We start from the raw sequence: 22,187 nt of genomic DNA on the forward strand, positions 1-22,187 counted from the left end.
CGCCGCCACCGCCAGGGTGTGCGCGCGGGGTGGCTGGGAGCGCGCGGCCCTGCCCCGTACCGCGGCTGCTCGCTGCCCTACGGCCAGTAACGGGCGGTGGGGGGCGTTTCCCTCATGCCAGCCCCCGCGCTCCGCTCCCTGGGAGGGGCGGCTCCGCCCTCCCCATCCCGCTGCTCGGGGCCAATCGCCGCCCGCCGCCCCGCCTCTGTAACGGCCGCGGAGCGTGTGGCGGGACTGGAGGCAGAGGCCGCCCAGGTGGGGAGGGTCGGGAAGTGGCCAGGGTACGCGGTGTGGCGGGGCTGGTGGCCGCGAGAACAGGTGGGAGGGGGAGGGAACGTGTCGGGGGAGCTGTGACCGGACTGGGAGGTACCTCCCGCTGGTTCAGGTACAGCCACAGCCATAGCCTGCCCGGCTCGGCCCGGCCCGGCCCGCGGAGTGTATTTCCCATCCTCGCCAGGCCTTGGGCCGCCTGGCCTGACCCCTCCGCGCGTCTGATTAGCGCCCGACCCCCGCCGGCCCAGCCTCCTCCCGTGTTGGGCCCAGCAGCTGAGTGAGACAAGGTGGGGGCGACAAGATCTTGTACTGGACCCACTTCTGTCTCTTTCACCGAGAGAAATTGACCCAGCCAAGGCAGTACCTCCCCCGCCTTATCTCGCTAGTATCACCCCTTGTAGCGCGCCAGCAGGTACCAGGCACTTGGTAGAAAGGACTGGAGAGCGTAGCTGCTAGGCAGAGACCAAAGGAGAGGAGGTAGCATGTATGGCCAAGCTTGAGCACGCTCACACAGCCTAGTAGTTTGACAGTTTTTGTTTGGTAAAGGAATAGGGATTTTTAGCCATCTCGCCTGGTAACACAGAGTAAAGAAGCAGGCATTTAACTAGCTGTCCTTGGCCAAAATACCCCATCCACTGTTGTGTTGTATGCCAGCTGTCTGTCTTGAGGCTCTAGAGTCTGCTGCTATATGTGCATTGGTCTGTATACTATCCTGGATTACATACTGTGGTATCTGTCTACAGTTAAAATGCTTTGGCATCTTTTGTGATGCAAAATCATGGTGTCTGGGGCCAAACTTCTTTTGCACAATACCTATAAATGCCATTGTCTGGCAACAAGAAGATTGTACAAAATATGTATTGCAGGGTACAACTCAGTGTTGTTTTCTGACTTTTGTTGTTTTCTCTCCTTTGATACTTGAACAGCTTCCGATCAGAGACCAGTTTTTAAATTTAACAATCTGGCAGTGAAAACCAACAACACAGGAGTAACTTATGACTGAGGTATAGTACTAATTAATCTAAACTCTATATTACACCATAGAATGTATTTATTAAAGTTTACCTGCTGGATGCTTCTTTGTGTTAAAATTTCTGGAATTAGCAAATTGGCAGGCTATAGTGGACAGAACTGTCAAAGATGGTAGGCCCACAATTTACCTACAGTACCGTTATCGTTTTGCAAAAAATAACCCTAGCCTTTCACCCTAAACAAAAAGTTAAAGTACATTGCAAACACAGCACATAATAAACCAAAAAGACTAATAATTTTCCAATATGAACTGCTGCATGTCCATACACCTCCACGTGGTAATTCATTAAAATCCTTCTGGGAATATGTCTACACTGCGAAGTTGTCAACAAAACTTCTATCTTTCACGGGTACTTAAACCCCAACCCCACCCCTGGCAAAAGACAAAAATTTTTGCAACGCAAGTGGTAATGTGAACGCGGCTTTGTTGGCAGGAGCACACTCTTGCTGACAAAGCTAATGCCGTTTGCAGGACTGAAAGTATTTTTGTCAGCAAAGGTGCCGACAAAGCATTTACACACACTGACTTTTAGCAACAAGGCTGTGTCGACACAGCCTTGTCACTAAAAGCTGTGTAGTGTAGACAAGCCCTGGGTGTGACTTTCAAGAGGGTTGAACACTCACAACTGCCATTCACTTCAGTTCTGAAATCAGGCTCTATCTGTATAAATACAGCCACTATAGTATTTTGTTGCATTCTCTAGCTACCAAATGAAAATGCAGGCAATTATCACTATAGGAAGGAAGAGAGAAAGCAGTTAGTTTATAGAAGTGCCCCTGGCCCACACTACTTGTAGGATTGCTCATAATTGATGTTCTTACTTTTAAATTAAAAGAATTACACTAAAATCTGTTTTGAATGGATGATTTTGGCAAAGATTTTCAAGAATAGAGTCCAGATCTTCAAAGGCATTTAAGCTCCTAACTTCCATTGAAATCAATACCTAAAATGACAGAACTCCACTAGCTGTCACCTTCAGCCCCCAACTAAAACCCCTCCAACGCATTATCAAGGATCTACAACCTATCCTGAAGGATGACCCAACACTCTCACAAATCTTGGGAGACAGGCCAATCCTTGCCTACAGACAGTCCCCCAACCTGAAGCAAATACTCACCAGCAACCACATACCACACAACAGAATCAGGTTTCGGAGTAACAGCCGTATTAGTCTGTATTCACAAAAAGAAAAGGAGTACTTGTGGCACCTTAGAGACTAAATAAATTGGTTAGTCTCTAAGGTGCCACAAGTACTCCTTTTCTTTCTACAACAGAACCACTAACCCAGGAACCTATGCTTGCAACAAAGCCCGTTGCCAGCTGTGCCCACATATCTATTCAGGGGACACCGTTATAGGGCCTAATCACATCAGCCACATTATCAGAGGCTCGTTCACCTGCACATCTACCAATGTGATATATGCCATCATGTGCCAGCAATGCCCCTCTGCCATGTACATTGGTCAAACTGGACAGTCTCTACGTAAAAGAATAAATGGACACAAATCAGATGTCAAGAATTATAACATTCATAAACCAGTCGGAGAACACTTCAGTCTCTCTGGTCACGCGATTACAGACATGAAAGTTGCGATATTACAACTGAAAAACTTCAAATCCAGACTCCAGCGAGAGACTGCTGAATTGGAATTCATTTGCAAATTGGATACAATTAACTTAGGCTTGAATAGAGACTGGGAGTGGCTAAGTCATTATGCAAGGTAACCTATTTCCCCTTGTTTTCCTACCCCCCCCCCCCCGCCCCCAAGACGTTCTTGTTAAACCCTGGATTTGTGCTGGAAATGGCCCACCTTGATTATCATACACATTGTAAGGAGAGTGATCACTTTACATAAGCTATTACCAGCAGGAGAGTGGGGTGGGGGGAGAGAAAACCTTTTGTAGTGATAAACACCCATTTTTTCATGATTTGTGTGTATAAAAACAAACATCTTCTTTATTTTCCACAGTATGCATCCGATGAAGTGAGCTGTAGCTCACGAAAGCTTATGCTCAAATAAATTGGTTAGTCTCTAAGGTGCCACAAGTACTCCTTTTCTTTTTGCGAATACAGACTAACATGGCTGTTACTCTGAAACCTGGAAATACTTTTGAGGATCTGAACTTCCACTGAAATCAATGGAAGTTAGGAGCCTAAATATCTTTGAGGATCTGGGCCTATGTGCCTAAAGTTAGACTCCTAAAGCCATATTGAATTACCAAAATAAGTGGCCTAATTTTCAGAAGTGCTGAGCAACCAGCATCCCCCACTGATTTCAGATTTTTAAAGTTCTTGGCCTTTTATTAACGGTTCTCTGTAAATTGAATTAAGAAAAATATGCCTGCTTCAAAATTATAGTTTTTAGACCTCAGTGTGAGAAGTTTATAAAAACATTTGGCCTCATCCTGCAGTCTGTTTTGATGTCAATAGGCATTTTGGCCTAAATTTTCAAGAGTGAGTAATTATTTGGGGTACCTCAGTTTTCCCTAAAAGAGCCTGATTTTCTGAGGTAGGGTACTCGGCCCTTTTTGACAATCTGGGCCCTTCTAAGCTGTTGCCCCAAAACTAAGGTGCTCCAGATCACTAACCACTCTTGGAAAATTTAGGTCTTTGCATTCGGAAAGACTGGAGGATTGGGCCAATTGACAGACAAGCACTTGCAACATTTCTGTGAGGTAGGGTGAATCTAGTTCATGTTTTACGTATGCAGAAGCACAATCTAACCTAGTATTTTCACAAATTTCCTAAATGGAAAAAAGGTCGCTGTGAATCAGTGGTAGAACCATTATTACATCTTTGGAGCTCTTCTGCCTAGGTCTGTGTTTGGTTCATGCAGTGCTTGGTGTGTGCCATATACAAGGCCTGTTGGTTTTTATTTTTAATTTATTTTAGTTTTCCCAGGAATTTGTGAGTATTTATAAAAAAATAAAAATGGGTGAAAATTGGTGCAAAAAATTTACATCACAGCTTGCTGGGTAAATATCAGGGTTAATATTGGGGGACGGGAGGACGGAAAAAAAGCAACAGATAGAGAAAAGTGGAAGAGATGCAGGAGGTGAAGGAGCCGCCTCCTTATGTTGCCTCTTCCACCTCTTCTGCTTCTGGGCCCATTTTAGAAGCAGAGATGATGCTGAGCCACCATATCTTTCCAGAGTGGGGAGCTGGGTCCAGGGAGTTCTGGCACTACTATTTTGTTAGGACTGGCGTGCTGATCTCTACTCACGCGCATACTCGTGTATTTTCTGTACCATTGCCTTTCTTTAATAAACAGCCTCACATTTACACTTAGACTAGTTTATTGTTAACATAAATGCATCTACTTAATATAATGTATTTTCTTAACATAATCAGTATTTTCCTGTAAAATTCAGGTGAATATTGGTAAAAAACACATAGGCTTTTGTAAAATCCTGAACATTTTTGGTAAAAACTGAAAACAAAGGGCTTGACCGTATAGCAAGGATTAGAGGGCATTCAGCATATAACTTTTACTTTGTTCGTGTTCAGGTCCCACAAAGTTGTGCATTGTCAAGTAGTGCCCTCGCAGGCTCTATGCTGGTGACTCCAGCACAAAAGTCCACTGAATCATGGAACTGGAATGCAATAGGGTGTCAGGTAAGTCCTTTTTTAAAAAAAGTAGAATGTGTAAATTTGCAAAGCTTTTCCCCCCTTGAAATGTGAATATAGATTGTTTGGGGAGTTAGCATACAGTATTTAGTATACAGTTTGGTGCATTTTTCTTTACTTCTTGCACATCATCGCTGAAAGTGAACTGAAATCTTTTAAACTGCCAAGAAAGAGCTTAGGTGCTGAGTTCCTTTTATAACTGTGGCATGTTGTATTTTGTTGGTTGGCATTAGAAGAAGCATTCCATTGTGCACACAGCTAGAGGGAATAGTAGAATTATTGAATACTATTAGATAACTCTCAGAATTCAGAGTCTTATCTCTTCTACCTCTCTTCCCATCTGTAGCAGGAGCAAGCAGAATGGGAAAAAGTAAACAAATTATTAGTGCGACATGGCTTAAAACCTGTGTGCCTTGCTAAACCAAGAAACAGCAGAAGTCTGTCAGGTAATGAAGTGCTGTTCTCTAGTAACTCTTATTATTTAAAAATATTAAACTTAAGTTCATAAATCGTCTTTTGATTTAACCTTCTACTTCCAGTGTTTATGGAGGTGCAAGTTGCCACTCCTTTTATCACTGTCTTGTCTATCTTAAATGTCTACAGATATGATTGTTTTAGACAAGCATTCTTCACTGGGGATAAGACTTGCATTGAAAACACTGGTGGAAGACACTGAACGACAACAGAAAATGATGCATGGCCTTATAGAGGCTAATCGCCAGCTTAGGTAAGACTTACTGTCAGTGAAAAGGAGTTTTTCACAAATGTGAAAATGTGTGCAAGAGGCACACTTTCTTAAAAATTACCAAACCATTAGTTCAACTTTCCTTTTTCTGAGTATTGGAGTTTTTATCCTCACTTAAGTCCAAATCCTTAGTTCTTTCGTATGGGACATGTGGGATTTATGGGTCATGGTGGTACCAGATCAGCTGCTTTGCCATTACAACTGCTGCTTTTGTAGTCCCCTGACTCGGTTCTGGCCAATGGAGCTGGCCTTCCTCACTACCCTACTTGCATGGGCTGCTACTGAGAGTCCCCTTGTGCCATGTCTTTGGGGCGTATCCTCCAGAAGTACCAGTATTTCACTGCATTACTAAGTCAGTTTATTATAAATGAAGGTAGGGCTCCATTTTTTTTTTTTTTTTTTTAATTAGGGATGATATACGCCAGGAGAGAGGTCGAGCATGTCGACAGGAACAGCGAGCCAAAGAGTTGGAAAATGTTGTGGAGAACATCAAATCCAAAATTTGTCAGCTGGAAGATGAGTGTATAGCTAAAGTTTGCCAGCAACAGAATGAAGTGAAAGAACTTCAGAAAGATCAGCAAGCTTCACAGGTGCTTCTAACAGTAACTGTTTGGGGACTCAAACCACAAATGCTTTTGACTGGTTTAAAGGGCTTTTGAAATATTTTCAGTGATCAAAATAACAGATGTGAGAGTGTTATGGAGTTTAAGGTCAGAAGGGACCACCAGATCATCTAGTCTGACCTCTTGTATATCACAGGCCACCAGCACTACCCATCACCCTTGCACTAAACCCAACAGTCACTGCAAATTGTTATACTGTTCGTATTTATGGTTTTGAACCCCTATACAATTCTTTGAAGAGTAGGGTTGTAATAAAGAATAAAATTACCCCTCTTGCTGCACTTCTCCCACCTATTCACTACATGTAGACCGCAGGAACTTAGATTTTGTGAAACAATTGTAGTTTGCCAACTCTGTATCTTGTTTTACATGCAATGTGCCATACTCCTTTTAGAATTTTCTTATCACCTATTTGCAGACAAAGTACCATCACCAAAATGAAAAGCTGCATGAACAGGAAGAGACTATTGCACATTTGCAGAAGGCGCTCCAGAAGGTTGGGATGGAAGAGCAGCAGCGCGTTGCAACACAGAACAAAATGTTCTGCCAGTTTTGCAAGCGAGCCCCAAAGTCTCTTTTGGATCAACAGTAAGCAACTCTTTACCACCATGGTCATAAGTGCGAGTCTGATAATATTCTATGTAAAATGAAGAAGCCGTTTTTAAATAGCTATTCATTCTATTATTGGGTAGAAAGCATGGCTAGTTTAGAAATTACATGTCCTTTTTACATATCTGTATAATAATTATTTATGTATAGTAAAACTGAGTTGGGTGAGTAGTTTCATAGAGAAGAACAAAAATTACAGACCTTGTACGCTAGGTGGAAGCAAAGGGAAGAAAGTGACACACTTTCCATAATGAATAGAGTTCTAAATGGAGACGTGTAAAGTATACTACTATATAGGTTGATCCCATTCTGTATTTCTAAAAATTAGGATTTAAGCCTTTTTTTTTTTTTTTTTTTAAAAGAAAGCAGTCTCTGCAGCCTATCCATAAACATCCAAGGCAGTTTGTGGAGGTCGCCTAGACTGTTGCCTTCACAGAGGCTTATGAGAATTCCATAGAAATTCAATTGGAAAGCTCTGTACTCCCTGACTTCCTTGTTAATGTTGGATGAGCAGGGGTGAGGCAGTTCCTCAGGTTGACTATTTGTTGGGAGAATTGTTCAATAATTGTGCCTTGCTATTTCTTTTAGTAGATAAGACAGCCTTTCATCTCCAGTTCGTGTCTAGTTTCTTTTTAAACGAGTGTCCATAGGCTAGCTGGCACTTGTATGATCAGAATCCCCCCTATTAGGGTACTCCAGTCCTAGGACTTGAGGAACTTTGTCAGGCTGTTAGCCCTCGTGGGGATCTATTTGCAATCTGTTAGTATGTGAGGTGCTCCTTACTGCCACAGATTTGGCTTTTAACTCTGCTCAGCGAGCCAACCTTCTTTTGAATGGTTACCAATTTCAGCCTGGTACAGGGCTAGCACCTCTGGTTTGCATAGCCTAGAAAGTTATGGCTGTTTTGTGCTGCGTTCATTGAACTGATATGAGCAAGAAATGGCACAGACAGGAAATTTGGGATATAAGCAATTGTATCAAGCGATTTTTGGTCACAATATTTTGATTACTATATTTTAAAATTACACAGAGTAATTGCTTGTGGAATATTTTTAAAGTTTAAAATATGTTTCTTTCCTCCTTCAGGTTTCTTAGTCTAATTGATTATTATGAATCTCAAATTAATCAAATGAAAAAGGAACTAAGGTAGGATTAATCCTTTCATTAGTAACACTGTTGAATTTATGGTATATAAAGTTACATTACATACTTTTCCGATTGAAGTCCGATAGGAATTTTTCCCTGGACTTCAGTGGGAAGGCTCTAAGGTCTCAGCATCCTTAGCTACTGCTGAAACCATAGGCGTTGAGGGAGCTGAGGACCTTTCAGGGTTTACCCCTAATTGAAAATTAAAGTGGTTAAATGATACATATGTGTTCCAAAAATTATTAGCATGTTAGAAGCAGCAAGAGACTATAATGGCCTTCAGGTTTAGATACTATGCCCTGATTCTCATCAGCATCCATTGTAATGGAAGAGTGAATGAAGAGTGAAAGGTGCACCACCTTTTCAGGTCCTAGATCATGGAGAGGTCTGGCAACCAGCTTTGTTCATGGCATAAGATAGAGTGGTCCAGAGATTACTCCAGCTTTTGTATCTGGCTGCCCACAGTCAGGAGGCCATTCTGCAATCAGGAAGTGCAGAGCATATATATGCCCCAGCTCTGCTGCTTTTTCCTCTGGCCATTTCCCCCTGCGAGAGTCCAGGAGATAGAACTGCTATGCCAGAGAGTTCTAGCTTGTAGTGCAAAACATCCAGCATGTGACTGACCCAATCATCTGAGGAGATCTGCTTGGAAATTGAGCAGTGTAATCTGCTTGTATTGGGCTTCCCTCTAGTTGTTCCAGGGCATTTGATTCAGTAAATGAAATGCAGCCTGAGAGAAATTAAGAGGAGTGTGTGGTCTGAGAATGGAATGCTGTTCTGCTTTTCATTTTTCATTTGTGGTTACATCATTTAGTGTAACTTCTGTTGGTTAAGCAATTTATTCATGTGTATTGAATTTCAGTAAGATGGAGTTTGTTTATTTTCCCTCTTCTCCACCCAAAGCAGATATAAAAAAGATACAGATCATGTACAAGGAGAAGGAAAAAGCAAAGAAGAATTCTTAAATCTAGATGCCACACCTAACTATAGAGCACTGCTTACGGTATGGACCTGCTAGATATTAATAAATTCAGATGTTAAAACAATGGTTACACGTGGGGAAAAAATAAATACTTGTTCTGTATTTATTTGATTTTATTCTTCTACTCCCACTCTTGTTGTCTGGGATTGTATGCTCCTAGGTTTGTTATTGTCTTAGCTTTTTATTCACATATCATCTAGCACAATGAGTTCTCTATCTTAACTAAGGTTTCTAGGTGCTATCATAATATACATATTACAATATCCTCTTGATTTTACAGTTTTATAGATGTAAAAGTGCACAGACCAATTAGATGGGTGCTTTGATTATGTATTGATTGAAAAAATAAAGATGCAGTCTGTATTGCAGTCTTTCCAGAATCAGCTCATTGAGACAAAAGCCAGGAATGAACAACTTATGTGTGAAAATACAGATCTCAAGAAAGATCTGGAAACAAGGTGAGAAGTGGAAATTTGTCTTTGGCAAAAGACATTTCAACAGACTTTACAGCTTTACAAGAAAAGAAACAAACACCATCATGATGCACCAGCAATTGTACAAATATACCAAGAAATCTGCTATTAAAAACAATGCATGGAATTATCTAAGATGCTGCAGCAATAATTTGATTTAAGCTTTAAAGAGAACCATCAGTTACTGCATTGAGCATCCTGTCTGATAGTCCTCCCCTGTTGGGTACTTGCCCTTCATTTAGTGGTCAGAGGCAGAGGAACTGAAGCCATTCGCACATGCGGGAACCTGAGACCCCCTTGATGAGCTGACTGCCAGAAGCAGCTTGTAAGAATGGGATCTCTACACTAGTAGCATTGTTACTGCTGCGGCCCATTCTGCACTAGAAGAGGTTTGCTGGTATAGCTCTACAAGCAAATCCTCCTAGTGTATACACAACTAATAGCAATAAAAGCACTTTTATACCAGCAAATCCCCCAAAACCCTGTGTAAACAGTCTTCTTGTGGATACAGAAATACTACAAAATAAATCATACTCCCAATAGACGTTGCTGTACTAGCAAGCGTTTCCAGTGTAACCCTGACTTACAGTTAGGCACCAGTAAAGTATGATGTATAATAAAATATTTTCTTTCCAACAGACCAACTTCACAGGACTTAAAACTTTGCAAGCAGCAAGTGAAGAAATTGGAGAAAATGCTAAAGAAAAATATCAGGTAAGTATATTTAACTTTGAAACATATAGTAATGAAAGTTTACATTCTCTGGTCTTTTAAAAGTGAAGGTGTTGTACTGTGTACAATTTATATGCTGGGTCATGAACCTGTTCCACGTTGTCATTCATGAGACTGTGGTTTATGACCAATATTTTGCTGTACATATGGAGAAAGCTGGTGCATCTCTGAAATGATGGGATGACATCCAAAGAAGAGAGCTGACAGTTCAGCTCTGGGCCCCATCTACCCTAGGTTTAAAACAATGTTGTTTCCATTGGTTTTGAACATAGTTTCAGACAACATGAGAGAGGTGCCAAACCATTCTGGTGTTTTTGGGAAGTTTACAAACTGTTCCAGCTATCTAGGCTAGGGTACTATTTCTAACCCAGTTAGGTCACATCCAAACTGGTTGAATAAGCTGTTAGATACAATTTTTGTTGCAACCTTGTTAAGCAAGAGTTTTAAAGGTTAGAAACCTAGCATAGCTGGAGGAGGTTTTTGTCTGTAGCCTCATTTGACCAGATGTTTTCTCAAAAAGTAATCCTGTTTTTGCGCGCACGTTTGTGTATATGTGGAGTGCCATCTGCGCACCTAGTTGTACAGAACTTGGAAGACACATAGCTTATATACACAACTTCAGGATGTGAACTTCCAGAGATATGCAACATTTTCTCATCTGTTAATTTTAATATATAATGTGGGTGGTGGATTTATACTGACAGGCTTCTCAGAATAAGTGCGTCTTGAGGAGAGGTTGTTTGCCTCACGCAGTAAGAAAAAGAAGGTATTCAAGAGACAGTATGTAAGGAAGGCACTTTAATACTGTATCAAAGAGTGCTATAAAAATGTTCAAATGGCTATGAAAACTGAAGACCAAATTCTGTGGTCCCTACACAAGTAAAATTCTCGTTAATTTCAATTAATTGACCACTGTAAGAACTGCAAGAATTTTTCCATTAAAGGTGGGGACAGCTTGCAAAGAGTAGGTGTGCATCTGAATTTAGAAGGGGGTGGCAGTGGAGAAGTAGACTGGAATAGAATTGTGTAGTACCTTGAAGGTTAAGAGCAGAAACTTCTGAGGTTAGATGATGATACTTGAGTTTAGTAGTGTCTTACTCCTCAAATACTTGATGTCTGTGGGATTTATTGTATAGTCAGATACTGCTCAACATAATGAGGGTAACACAATCTAGCCCTTGCTAATTCATGCTAAACATAGTTTAAATTTGATGGTTGCTAGGACAGTTTCATCCTTGGGTACTCTTATGTTGTATAATACTGGGCATATTGATCTTGCACCATCTAATTACAACTGGGGAATAGTGTGTTAGTGAGTTCAGTGTCAGCTTTTACCTTTGAATTTTCATATGTTTAGGGTTTAGGGCACAACTTTTAACTTTAAACCTTTCTGTTTAAGATGATCTGATTTCAATAATATGATGCAAATGAAAAAAGTGCATGTATAAGGCAGTCTGTGTAACTATAGGAAGACTAAAAAAGATAGAGATTTTAGCTGTAAATGCCAGTGTATTTTTCCTCTACTCAGGTTGAAACTAAATGCTGCTTTGAGAGACCTTGTATGAAATGCTGTATTTGTTTTGCATGTAGATCATATGGGATTATTAGTGGAGAAAAGATAAAAGAAAACAATGAATCTGAGAGTATGACAGGAGAAGATCAGCTACAAGCAGGTTGCAGGAGATACTTACAGGTATAGATACACATTTCAAGTGCGTTGTGTTCAATTATAGCTAACTGTTCTATAATGAAACAAAAGACTAATCTCATATAACTATTTAAACTTAAGCATGTAGTGTTGTGATTCAGAGTTTTCATATGTAGTCCCATGCCTCATAGTGTCTAATAGTCAGCATTTTTCAACTAAGGATAAGGCTATTCAGCACGAACCTATTATAGTGTAGATTACCACATCAGATTGCAAGGAGGCAGAGAATGAATTGACAGAGCACAGAAGTGACAGTGCCTGAAACTCTTTCCCGGACAGAGGGCCTGCTCAATGCCCTTTGCAATACTTATGCTCCATGTTAAGGGCTTAAGAGGTGTGGAGGGACTGAAGTTGTTCCTCTGTACTGTGGGAAACTTCTCCCTACAAAAAATATAGTGGGTTAGCTAAATGTGAACTCAGGGGTAACAGTGTAATGAGGGATGAGTGTTACTGTGACGTGCAAGGTGAGGTATGTTTGCATTTTTGTATTTATTATTTGTATTATGGTAGTGTCTTGGATCCCTAGTCATGGACCAGGATCCATTGCGCTAGGCCGGTGGTGGGCAACCTGCAGCCCATCAGGGTAATCTGCTGGAGAGCCGCAAAACGGTGTTTATATTGACCGTCCGCAGGCACAGCTGGCTGCAGCGCCCAGTGGCCGCGGTTTGCTGTTCCCGGCCACTGGGTGCTGCAGGCAGCCGTGCCTGCGGACGGTCAATGTAAACACTGTCTCGCGGCCTGCCAGCGGATTACCCTGACGGGCCGCAGGTTGCCCACCATTGCGCTAGGCACTGTGCAAACACAGAACAAATATATGGTTCCTGCCCCCAAAGAACTTACAATCTAAGTAAGCATTCTGACTTTCCCCTCTCCCCATCCTGACAAGGAAGTGCCGGCACAGTGCTCCTTTCACAGGTTTAGCTCCTGCTGTTTTGCCTGCTGCTTGGCACAAGTAGGAGACAAAAAGAAGCATCTTAAGACATTTTTCAGAGTTTCAAGCCCTTTACAAGTGAAGTTCCATTTGAACGCATGAAAATCGCTCTGACAGAAAATTGTGAAAGGCCCAAGATGGTACCACCATCTATGGCTTCTGTAACTTCCAGAGAAGTACACTTCATACCATCTACACAACCACTTATCCAGTGGCTGTCAATCAAATGCTGCAAATGTTTCTGAATAACTCAAATAGTGATTGGTAATGTCTAGCTACTGTAAAGAACAGAATTATCAGACACATAGATGAACATGGTATGGTTGGGGAAGAGTCAACATGGCTTTTTTTTTTAATGAAAATCATGCCTCACCAATCTATTAGAATTATTTGAGGGGTCAATGAGCATTTGGATAAGGGTGATCCAGTTGAGATAGTATACTTGAAAGCCTTTGACAAGGTCCCACCCCAAAGGCTCTTAAGCAAAGTAAGCAGTTATAGGATAAGAGGGAAGGGCCTCATAGATCAATAACTAGTTAAAATATAGGAAACAAAGGGTAGGAATAAATAGTCAGTTTTCACAGTGGAAAGAGGTAAATAGTGGGGTCCCCCAAGGATCTGTACTGGGACCAGTGCTGTTCAAAATATTCATGAATGATCTGGAAAAGGGGCATAAAGAGTGAGGTGGCAAAGTTTGCAGACAATACAAAATTACTCAAGATAGTTAAGTCCAAAGCTGACTGCGAAGAGTTACAAAGTTGAGACACAGTCAACCTATGGAACTTTTGCCAGCGGATGTTGTAAGGCCAACGGTATAACTGGGTTCAAAAAACAATTAGATAAATTCATGGAGGATAGGTCCAACAATGGCTATTACCCATGATGGTCAGGGATGCAACCCCATGCTGTGTGTGTCCCTAAACCGCCGACTGCCAGAAGCTGTGTTTGGACAATGGGATGGATCACCTGATAATTGCCTGTTCTGTTCATTCCCTCTGAAGCATCTGGCACCAACCACTGTTGGAAGACAAGATACTGGGCTAGATGGACATTGGTCTGCCTCAGTATGGCCGTTCTTACGTAGCTTTGCTTGGCCATTGGTGATGCATTCCATCACCTGGTGACACCAAAGGCAAGCAGTAATGCTCTAGAACAGGGCTGATGTGTTCGCCGTTAGTCAGCAACATTGCTATTACTGCTCCCTTTTTCTTCCCTGAGCCTGCTTGGCAGTCATTACTCGATAAACCTCACTATTCTGTACCAGTGACCTATCTTTACCTCCTCCCCCATTTGTGTGGATTAGCGAGGTTCTCATGTTCACTTGAACAAACATAAAATGCTGCGTGTAAGTGCCATGAAAACAATTTCCAAAGGAAACAAGTGGTTATGTGCAATGGAATAGCATGTAAAAATTCTGGCTAAAATTTGCACATTTCGTTGGTTGAATTTAGGTCTGTATAACAGCAGATGTTGAGATGTGTTGTAATGCATACCAAACCTCCGTGAGTGAGGCTCTGTCCTTTGAGTACACCTGTTTTGAGGGCCTGCAAAATAACTTTTTGAAGCTTGTCTTGTAAGATTTTCTCTAGTCCTCTCTTGTGAAGTATGCACACTTTTTTACTGTTAGTGAACATTTTAGTAAGTGGCTTGTAAATGGTGATGTGACTGACTAGATCTTTGTCTTTAAATCCGTTACATAGATTAGTGTTGAAGTATACAGATACACATTCACACTGTACAGTAGTAACTATTGAAATTATGATATGATTTCCTGGGCTAAATAACAGCATTGTGTTAATTATTTGAGTAATAAAAACATTTCTTTGGTTTTAAAGGTGCTGTCCAGGATTGATTCTGTTATAAGTAGTCCAAGAGCTCCTCTGGTAATATATAAGTGTAGTAAAGGGCCAGTCCAAAATTACATGAAAGAAAATGGACAAGAATGTGGTTTTGAGCACCTTCCTCCTACAGTGGAAATGTGGGCAGACCAGCTAATGTCCCTAAAGGTAATAAATTATTGTACTTCGCTTTGCATTCCTTAACAGGTGACCATCCCTTTTTTTCCATGTTCTACGTTAACATATGTAGCTTCCAAATCTATTATGGCTTAATTTTATTTTTAAAAAATTCTCATGTTATTATTCCAGTAACTTCGTTTACGTACCCTTTTAAAATGTTGTATCCCAGCTACAGCTAGGTGATTTTTTTTTTTTTTTTTTTTTTTAATGGAAATTTGACACTGAAGAACTTTACAAATTCATGTCTTTTGCCGGATGGTTCATGGAAAACCCCTTTTCCCAAAACAACTTAAAATCAAAATGTTTTGTTTCATTTCAAAAGTGGTTTCAGTTCTTCAGTTTGTAACAACTTTTTGTTTGAAAATTTCCTGTAGTTTTTTTTTTTAAATTCATTTGTGTAAAAATGGTCAAAATTGAAACAAAGATTTTCATTTGACCTGAAACTAATTTCAGAAAGTTTAAAAAAATTACCAATGAATTGAAAAAATTAATTATTAACCAAGCTATTATCCTGTGGGATGGAAAAGGACTAAATATCTTCCTCCACCCAAATATTGTATCAGACAACACATTTGTATTACTCGTTAAGTAGCTTAAGAGTCCCTGGAAAAAATCATAGGATTTATATTCTGTGTATTTTATGTTCTAGTGGTCTCTCTTTTCCTTCTTGCCAGACTGTTGGCTTTTTGATGTAAATGAAGATGTTATGTTTTAATCCAATCCCACTGTAACAAACTGCTATCTGTTAACAAAATTATATCAACTACACTTTTTAAAAAAAAAAATCACACGCACAGAGAACAGTGATGGTTTACTTGAGTCTGAGAATAAACAAAGAGCTTCTGTTCACTGGTTTCATAAAAACTAAATCTACAATCTGTACCCCTGGATTATGCATTTTGTACTAAATCAATCTACCTAATTCTTATTTATAAAAGTATTAATTGCCTGGTATTCTACTTTATTAAGACTTGTGCCTTATTTAACAGTTAAATTGTTCGTTGTTAAAGGACTTGCATAGGTCCCTGAGAAAGCTATCACTGGAGTTGGTGCCCTGGCACACTGTAGATGCACATAACACTGAAAGCATTCGAGTTGAAGACCTACAATTCATAGTAGATACAATCTTGGAAGAAGTAGAAAATAAGGAAAAGGTAAGTTTTCAGAAGTTTAATGTTTTCCATGTCAAAAGCTACTCTGAAATTCCTATTTGTATTCCTTGTATATTGATTAGAGTTGTGCATCTGGAAGCCTGTACAAGGTTTTGGAGCAAGATGCATGAAAATAAGTATTATGGCAAAAATTATTAACATAATTAATTAATATATTAATAGTTTAATCCCAGGTGTAACTCTGTTTAAATCAAAGGAATTAGACAAGGGATGGATTTGTCTTAAGACATGTAATCATCATTTCTTCTCTTCCCTTATTTTGTCTATTTGTAAATCAGCAAAGAGAATCATTAAATATATTCCCCAAACCATTAAAAAAGAACATTATTGGACATTTCTGGCTAAGAACTTTTAAAGTATGTCTTTTGTCTGAATAAATTCATTCCTAATGTTCCTTTCATAAGAGAAGTCTATTTTTCTTCAGAGCCTAGTTTAAATATGTTCCATGGCTTAAAGGGTATTGTTAACTTTCTCTAACAAGTTATTTTTTGTGCTTGTTACAGAATGGCCAGATGCCTTCGTTACAAACATTGTATGCAATTGTGTCTCACTTCCAAAAGTTGTTTGATGTGAGTTCTCTGAATGGAGTTTATCCACGAATGAATGAAGTTTACACAAAGCTTGGAGAAATGACCAATGCTATGAGAAACCTGCACGAGCTCTTAGAACTAGGTAAGGACTTACTGCTTTTCACTTAGTCACTTTACAAGTAACTAAAAGTTGGTTGAGAAGAAGTTGGTCTTGACATAGAGAAGAGGATGCACTAGCTGTGTTGTGAAATGAGTAGTCAGTCAGTCACAAGGGTTTGTGAGAAGAAAAATAAAAACATGGCACAGCCACCACCCATTAGTCTGAAGAGGGGAAGCTCATCTGTTATGGATCGAAAGGATCGGTGCTATGCCACAGCTTTTTAACAGTCTCTTGGAGGAACCCTTCAGTGTGCCAGACTCCCAAGGAGTCCCATTCTTCCTTCAGGGTAAGCATCACTGCCTCCTAGACTCAAGGCTCTGGGCTCCAGCTCACCATGAGCTCTGCCCAGCGAGTCTAATTGAAATAGGCTCCCTGTAGAGACTTGTACAGAGACTAATGCTCCTCAGCAAATATTTACAGTGATACCCAAGCAGCTTTTTCAAAACAGTAGGATTTATTAGTCAACTGGAACACAGCATGGAAAGTCATTCGGTTAACATAAAGACATAAAGGTAAAAGCATAGTCCATTCTGGTCAAGCCAGAGCAAACCACCAGTTAAGTTGTAGCAGATTCCATCGTAGGCTCTGTCTCTTTCTCTTTCTGACCTCTTTAGTCATCCCCGTGAGAGAACAGCCAGCCTCTTCCAGAACCAGAAGTCTGCACTTATCCTTTGCTAGTCACATCCCAGTCCTTCGTTCTCGAGCTGGAGTCTCTCCTCGGTTTCTCTGCCGAGTGTGTCAGTTCATGAGTCATTGGTGCTTGCATTGTCTCTCTGGATCTCATGTTGCTCTGGATCAATTTTAACCACTTCCTTAATGACTTTTCATTCCACCCAGACAGCAAGGTGACACACACACCTGTGCAGGAGCAATGTTAACCCCCACTGGAGAGCAATGCAAAGTATAGAAGGAAACTGAGGCACACACAGGCTTTGAAAAACGTACAGAAAATTCCTGCTTTGTCACACCATCTGTGTGATTGTTGTTTGACCTGCAGCACTCTGTGACTGGGAAGAGGTGGTGATTGAATAATGAAGGGAAGCAAAGCGAGGAAGCTTCTGGTTTTTTCAAAATATTTAATTTAAAACAATAACATTTTATATTACATCTATCTATTGACCCTCTGATTGTTATACTTGTACATTATACTCCTTTCTCTACCTGAAGGGCATAGAGTCTAAAAAGACAATTTTCGTCTGCATTTGGAGATCTTCTAGCACGTATTGAGTGTTACTACAACTTAAATAACTGAATCTGTCCCCTTAAGAACAGCCATTCTCATGCTGTTGTAGACATCTTTTATGACTCTCCTCAGTGACTTTGCTTTTCCATGCCCAATTTTCAGTCTTTCGAGAGCTTGCTTAACTTTTTTTCTTCCTTGTACTATTTTTTACAAAAAATTAGAATGTCAAAAATGGATCTATCCGACTCAAGAGAACCTACTCAGTTACTCCCAGAAGGGAATAACTACCTTGCTTACTGGTTTTTGTGTGATCATGGACTAGCTGCTGCAAGAGTCTTTCCCAGCACACCTCCCATTTGACTTACCAGTATGGACTAGCTGTTTGACTGCTCTGGGGGTGCATATGTAAATCAGTCAGTAAAATACTGATCAGCCATTATATTGGGAAACGAAGGTCAGTTGTGTAGCCTGTGTTTTAGAGGCAAAATGGATGGTTGTGGTCATTGCCTCTGGCAATTTTGGGTAGCCATGGAGGTTGCATTATTTCATCATTAATACATAGGAAGGGAGGACCTTGGGGTGCCTGAAGGAATTAATGTTACAGTGAGTGACTGGGAAAAATGGAGCTTTCTTCTGTCAGATCCTTGCTGTAGTTAGAAGACTTAATAGCTCAGCACACTTTATTCTTTAGACTGAATTTGACACCTTTGCAACAGAAGTGCTTTCTGAGCCATTAAGAGATTCCTCACTCTAAAACAGCCGTACTGATCACCATGTTTTCAGCTAATAAAGTGAAGAATTACAAGTTCTACAGCTGGTGTATCCAGAAAGAGGTGTGAAAAGGTTAGTGAAAGCAGGGATACTAGAATTGCTTTGTGCGTAGAATACAGTACTTCCATGTTGTTGCTATTTTGGAAGCTATGACACCTGTGTTCTTTCCAGATCATTCAGCCCCACCCGCTGTACTGGTGAACACTGTTGGAAAGCTATGTAAGGTAATTAATGAAAATGTGACTGGACAGGTAGAGCAGCTGCTGGGGACCCAAGACATCCAAAGGTATTTGGGCTTTTATAACAGGTGTAATAACACATGATTGAGTTATGAGAACTGGTTAGGATTACTTTATAACTTTCAGCATCACCATTTTAAACTTTTACACAAATGGACTGGAGAACTTGCCTCAGGAAAATATGTTTCCAGGCTGCACTGGGAGGGGAACCTAAAAATTAAGGCTAAAGTCAAGATCTAAAGTTTCTGTTTTACTTGAGAATATAGTCTGTTTAAACCAATATCCTATTAAAGTTGTGAATTTTACAAGGGAGACAAACAACAAATATTGCATGTGTGAGATAGGAAGAACTATTATTACAGCGGAAATATCTTAATGGGATACTCATTGGGAAACTGGTTGGTTGAGTTAATTGAATTGATCAGGCCTCGAGCTCCCTGTAAATACTTTTTAAAACTTCTTTTCTAGTTCATAACGTTTTCACTTGTGAAAAATGTGCATAGCTTTGGGGCTTGTCTATGTGATTGAACCCCCAGTGGGAAAGAACGTTACAGGAGGCAGCTGCAGGTAGATAATGATACATCAGGCTTTCCTCTTTACCTCCAGGACATTCAGTGAAAATGAAAGGTATCAAAGTTAACTGAAAGAAATCCTTTCACGCAGTGTACAAGTAGCCTGTGAAACTCACTGGCTCAAGGTATAATTGGAGAAAGGAGTTTAAACAGGATATTTATATAGATAACAGGAACAGCCAGAGTCAGCAGTAGTCCCCTACTGCAAGATTTCTTGCATCTTCCTCTGAAATAGCTGGTACTAGTCCCTGTCAGACAATATACTGGATTATATATACAGACCACTGCTCCAATCCAATCCTGTAAAGCAAGAGTAGGGAAACCTTTTTTTCTATTGGGGCCACTGACCCACAGGAAAAAAAATCAGTTGTGGGCCCCACAGAGCTCCACAGGGGGTGTGGAGGCTTGGGGCTTCCCCTGCAGCAGGGCAAGCCAGTGCTCACCGCTCCAGCCCTGCAGGGGCGCATGGAGGTTCAGGACTTCCATCCTGCAGCATGGAGACTTGCCGTGTGCTGGATGAAATGAAGCAGCAGGCTGCAGGTTCCCCACCTCTGTTGTAAAGAACAAAGCCATGTCTCTTACAGAAACTTCTTCCTTGGTTATGGCAAAACAGAATAAGTTTGCATGGTTCCTTTGTCTAAGTCATTTGTGCAGGACTATAGACTTAAAATTACAATTGACTCATTTCAGTATCATCAACAAATTGGAAGAACATGAAGACTTCTTTCCAGTATTTCAGGCACTTATTCAAGATTTACTTTGTATTTTAGGTAAGTCATTTTTACAAAATGGTTTCAGCCAGAATTTCCTCAACCCAAAATGACTTTCAGTGGAAACTTTAATGTGTTGTATGTGTACATAGTCATGGTGTTGTTAGGCCTTAATTAACTATGAGGTTTGTAGTGAAGACATGCTATGTATAGAGCCAGAGTTAACATGGGAGCTAAGGGAAACATAACAGCCTCACACCACCCATCTGGCCCAAGTTTAGTGGTGCTTTCATCCCAGCCTAGCTGGCTTATCTAGAGCTGTGGGCTGCTAACCTACCCATGCTGAGGTGAGGAGAGACTAAGCCACTCACATGCTGATAGTCCTACAAGTCCCCCCCCATGTGCCCAGAAACTTATTAGGACACAATCTGAGGCAGTAAGTGGAACTGTTCTTAGAAGTCTTAGTGACATAGGCTGAGTGCAGCTTCCCCTTCCCAACCCATTCTTGGATCATGCCTTCCTAAGTGAGAATTGCTGTCAAAGTATATAGTGAGTCATGCAGAAGAGATCTGTTTGTCACTTAACTGAAGGTGGGTGAAGAATTTAGTCCCACACATGTGCAGCATTATTAGCTATCAATCACCTGATTTCTGGTTGAAGAGTTTGGATGAAAATGTGTAGCTTCTTGCTAGTTATGTAAATAAGGGCTTACAGCTTGGCTGAGAGCTGCATACTGCAAATGGCTCCATGTTGCATTTCTACTTGTTTTTAGAGGGTCACAGCCAGTTTGAAAAACCTTTTTGATTATGCACAGTAGGAATCAGTCTGAGAGTACACACACTTCCCCAGGCCTTGCAGCATGATATTTAATAGGAGTAGCACTACTGAAACTGATTAGGCAACATGCAGCAGCTGGATGCATGGAAAAAGTGGGCCTGACCATGACTTGTTGCTCTCAACTTCAGAAGTAGATGAGATGGGTTTGTACTAGCAACCTAAAGTCCTTGATTGGAGGCTAGCATTGAAAGACCTTGACTTGACAGCCCATCACTAGAGAGAACTTAAGTTTTAGATTAGAACTATTAAGGTTTTATTCTCTGAAATAGGACATTACTAACATTTCTAAGACTGAAGCTAAAACTTCAACTTGTAGGCCATATCACTTCTTTCTGTATGTGTGTGTCACTCCTGTGCTCTTGTTTTCAGAAATCAGTAATCTGGATGACATTGTACCTGCTGTGCACAGTCTGAAATTGCTAGCTCGATGAAGATTTTAAATGTGTAAAACTCAGCTGTAAGTAAGACTAACAATTAATACATTTACAGCTACCTCCACCTTGTTTGATCTTATTGTATAGTTTTATAATGTTTTGACTAAAATAAAAGTTGAGTAAAATCTTTTCTCTGTTGCACTTTTAGTCCATGAGCAGGTTAGGGAAGAGATCATGGTTCCGAAAAAAAGAACAGAAAACAGCTTCAGACCATCCCTGGCTGGATTGGGTAAACTATTAATCCTTTGGCTTCTAGATCTGTTGTAAACTCAAGTACTGCATGTAGAACTATGCTGTAGAGATTTACTCAAAAGTACAACTAACCACTTCACACCAATCACTGCAGAAAATACTGTATGAGAATTGCAAAAAAGACAAGGAGTACTTGTGGCACCTTAGAGACTAACATTTATTTGAGCATAAGCTTTCGTGAGCTACAGCTCACTTCACTGGATGCATTCAGTGGATGAAGTGAGCTGTAGCTCATGAAAGCTTATGCTCAAATAAATTTGTCTCTAAGGTGCTACAAGTACTCCTTTTCTTTTTGCGAATACAGACTAACATGGCTGCTACTCTGAAACCTGTATTAGAATTGAAGCGTAAGAGCCTATTCTTGCTGTATGAATTAGTGACCCATGTTAGCTGATGCTTACCCACTATTGGACTCATGGCTGGCTG

General features: G+C 40.6%; 1 protein-coding gene across 1 annotated transcript; it reads left to right on the plus strand.

Moving 5' to 3' along the window:
• The first annotated feature begins 24 nt into the window (after positions 1–24).
• CEP70 (centrosomal protein 70) lies at positions 25–21,835 on the plus strand. The gene is made up of 19 exons (XM_074967204.1): positions 25–255; positions 1,200–1,277; positions 4,815–4,922; positions 5,281–5,380; positions 5,538–5,661; positions 6,089–6,269; positions 6,721–6,890; positions 7,998–8,057; positions 8,961–9,060; positions 9,409–9,497; positions 10,152–10,226; positions 11,835–11,937; positions 14,719–14,889; positions 15,912–16,055; positions 16,577–16,745; positions 18,889–19,003; positions 20,219–20,298; positions 21,445–21,532; positions 21,658–21,835. The coding sequence occupies exons 2-18, from the start codon at positions 1,269–1,271 to the stop codon at positions 21,504–21,506; spliced, it is 1,860 nt and encodes a 619-aa protein (XP_074823305.1). The 5' UTR covers positions 25–255; positions 1,200–1,268; the 3' UTR covers positions 21,507–21,532; positions 21,658–21,835.
• The last annotated feature ends 352 nt before the right edge of the window (positions 21,836–22,187 follow it).

This window comes from Natator depressus, chromosome 11 (assembly GCF_965152275.1).
Source record: "Natator depressus isolate rNatDep1 chromosome 11, rNatDep2.hap1, whole genome shotgun sequence".
In the NCBI taxonomy this organism is placed as follows: Eukaryota; Metazoa; Chordata; order Testudines; family Cheloniidae; genus Natator; species Natator depressus.

Bases quoted from the DNA above. Each gene is read 5' to 3' on its own strand.
- CEP70 (XM_074967204.1), top strand. The intron at 4,923-5,280 runs GTAAGTCCTTTT...TCCCATCTGTAG, and splicing joins GGAATGCAATAGGGTGTCAG to CAGGAGCAAGCAGAATGGGA. The intron at 20,299-21,444 runs GTAAGTCATTTT...TCTTGTTTTCAG, and splicing joins AGATTTACTTTGTATTTTAG to AAATCAGTAATCTGGATGAC.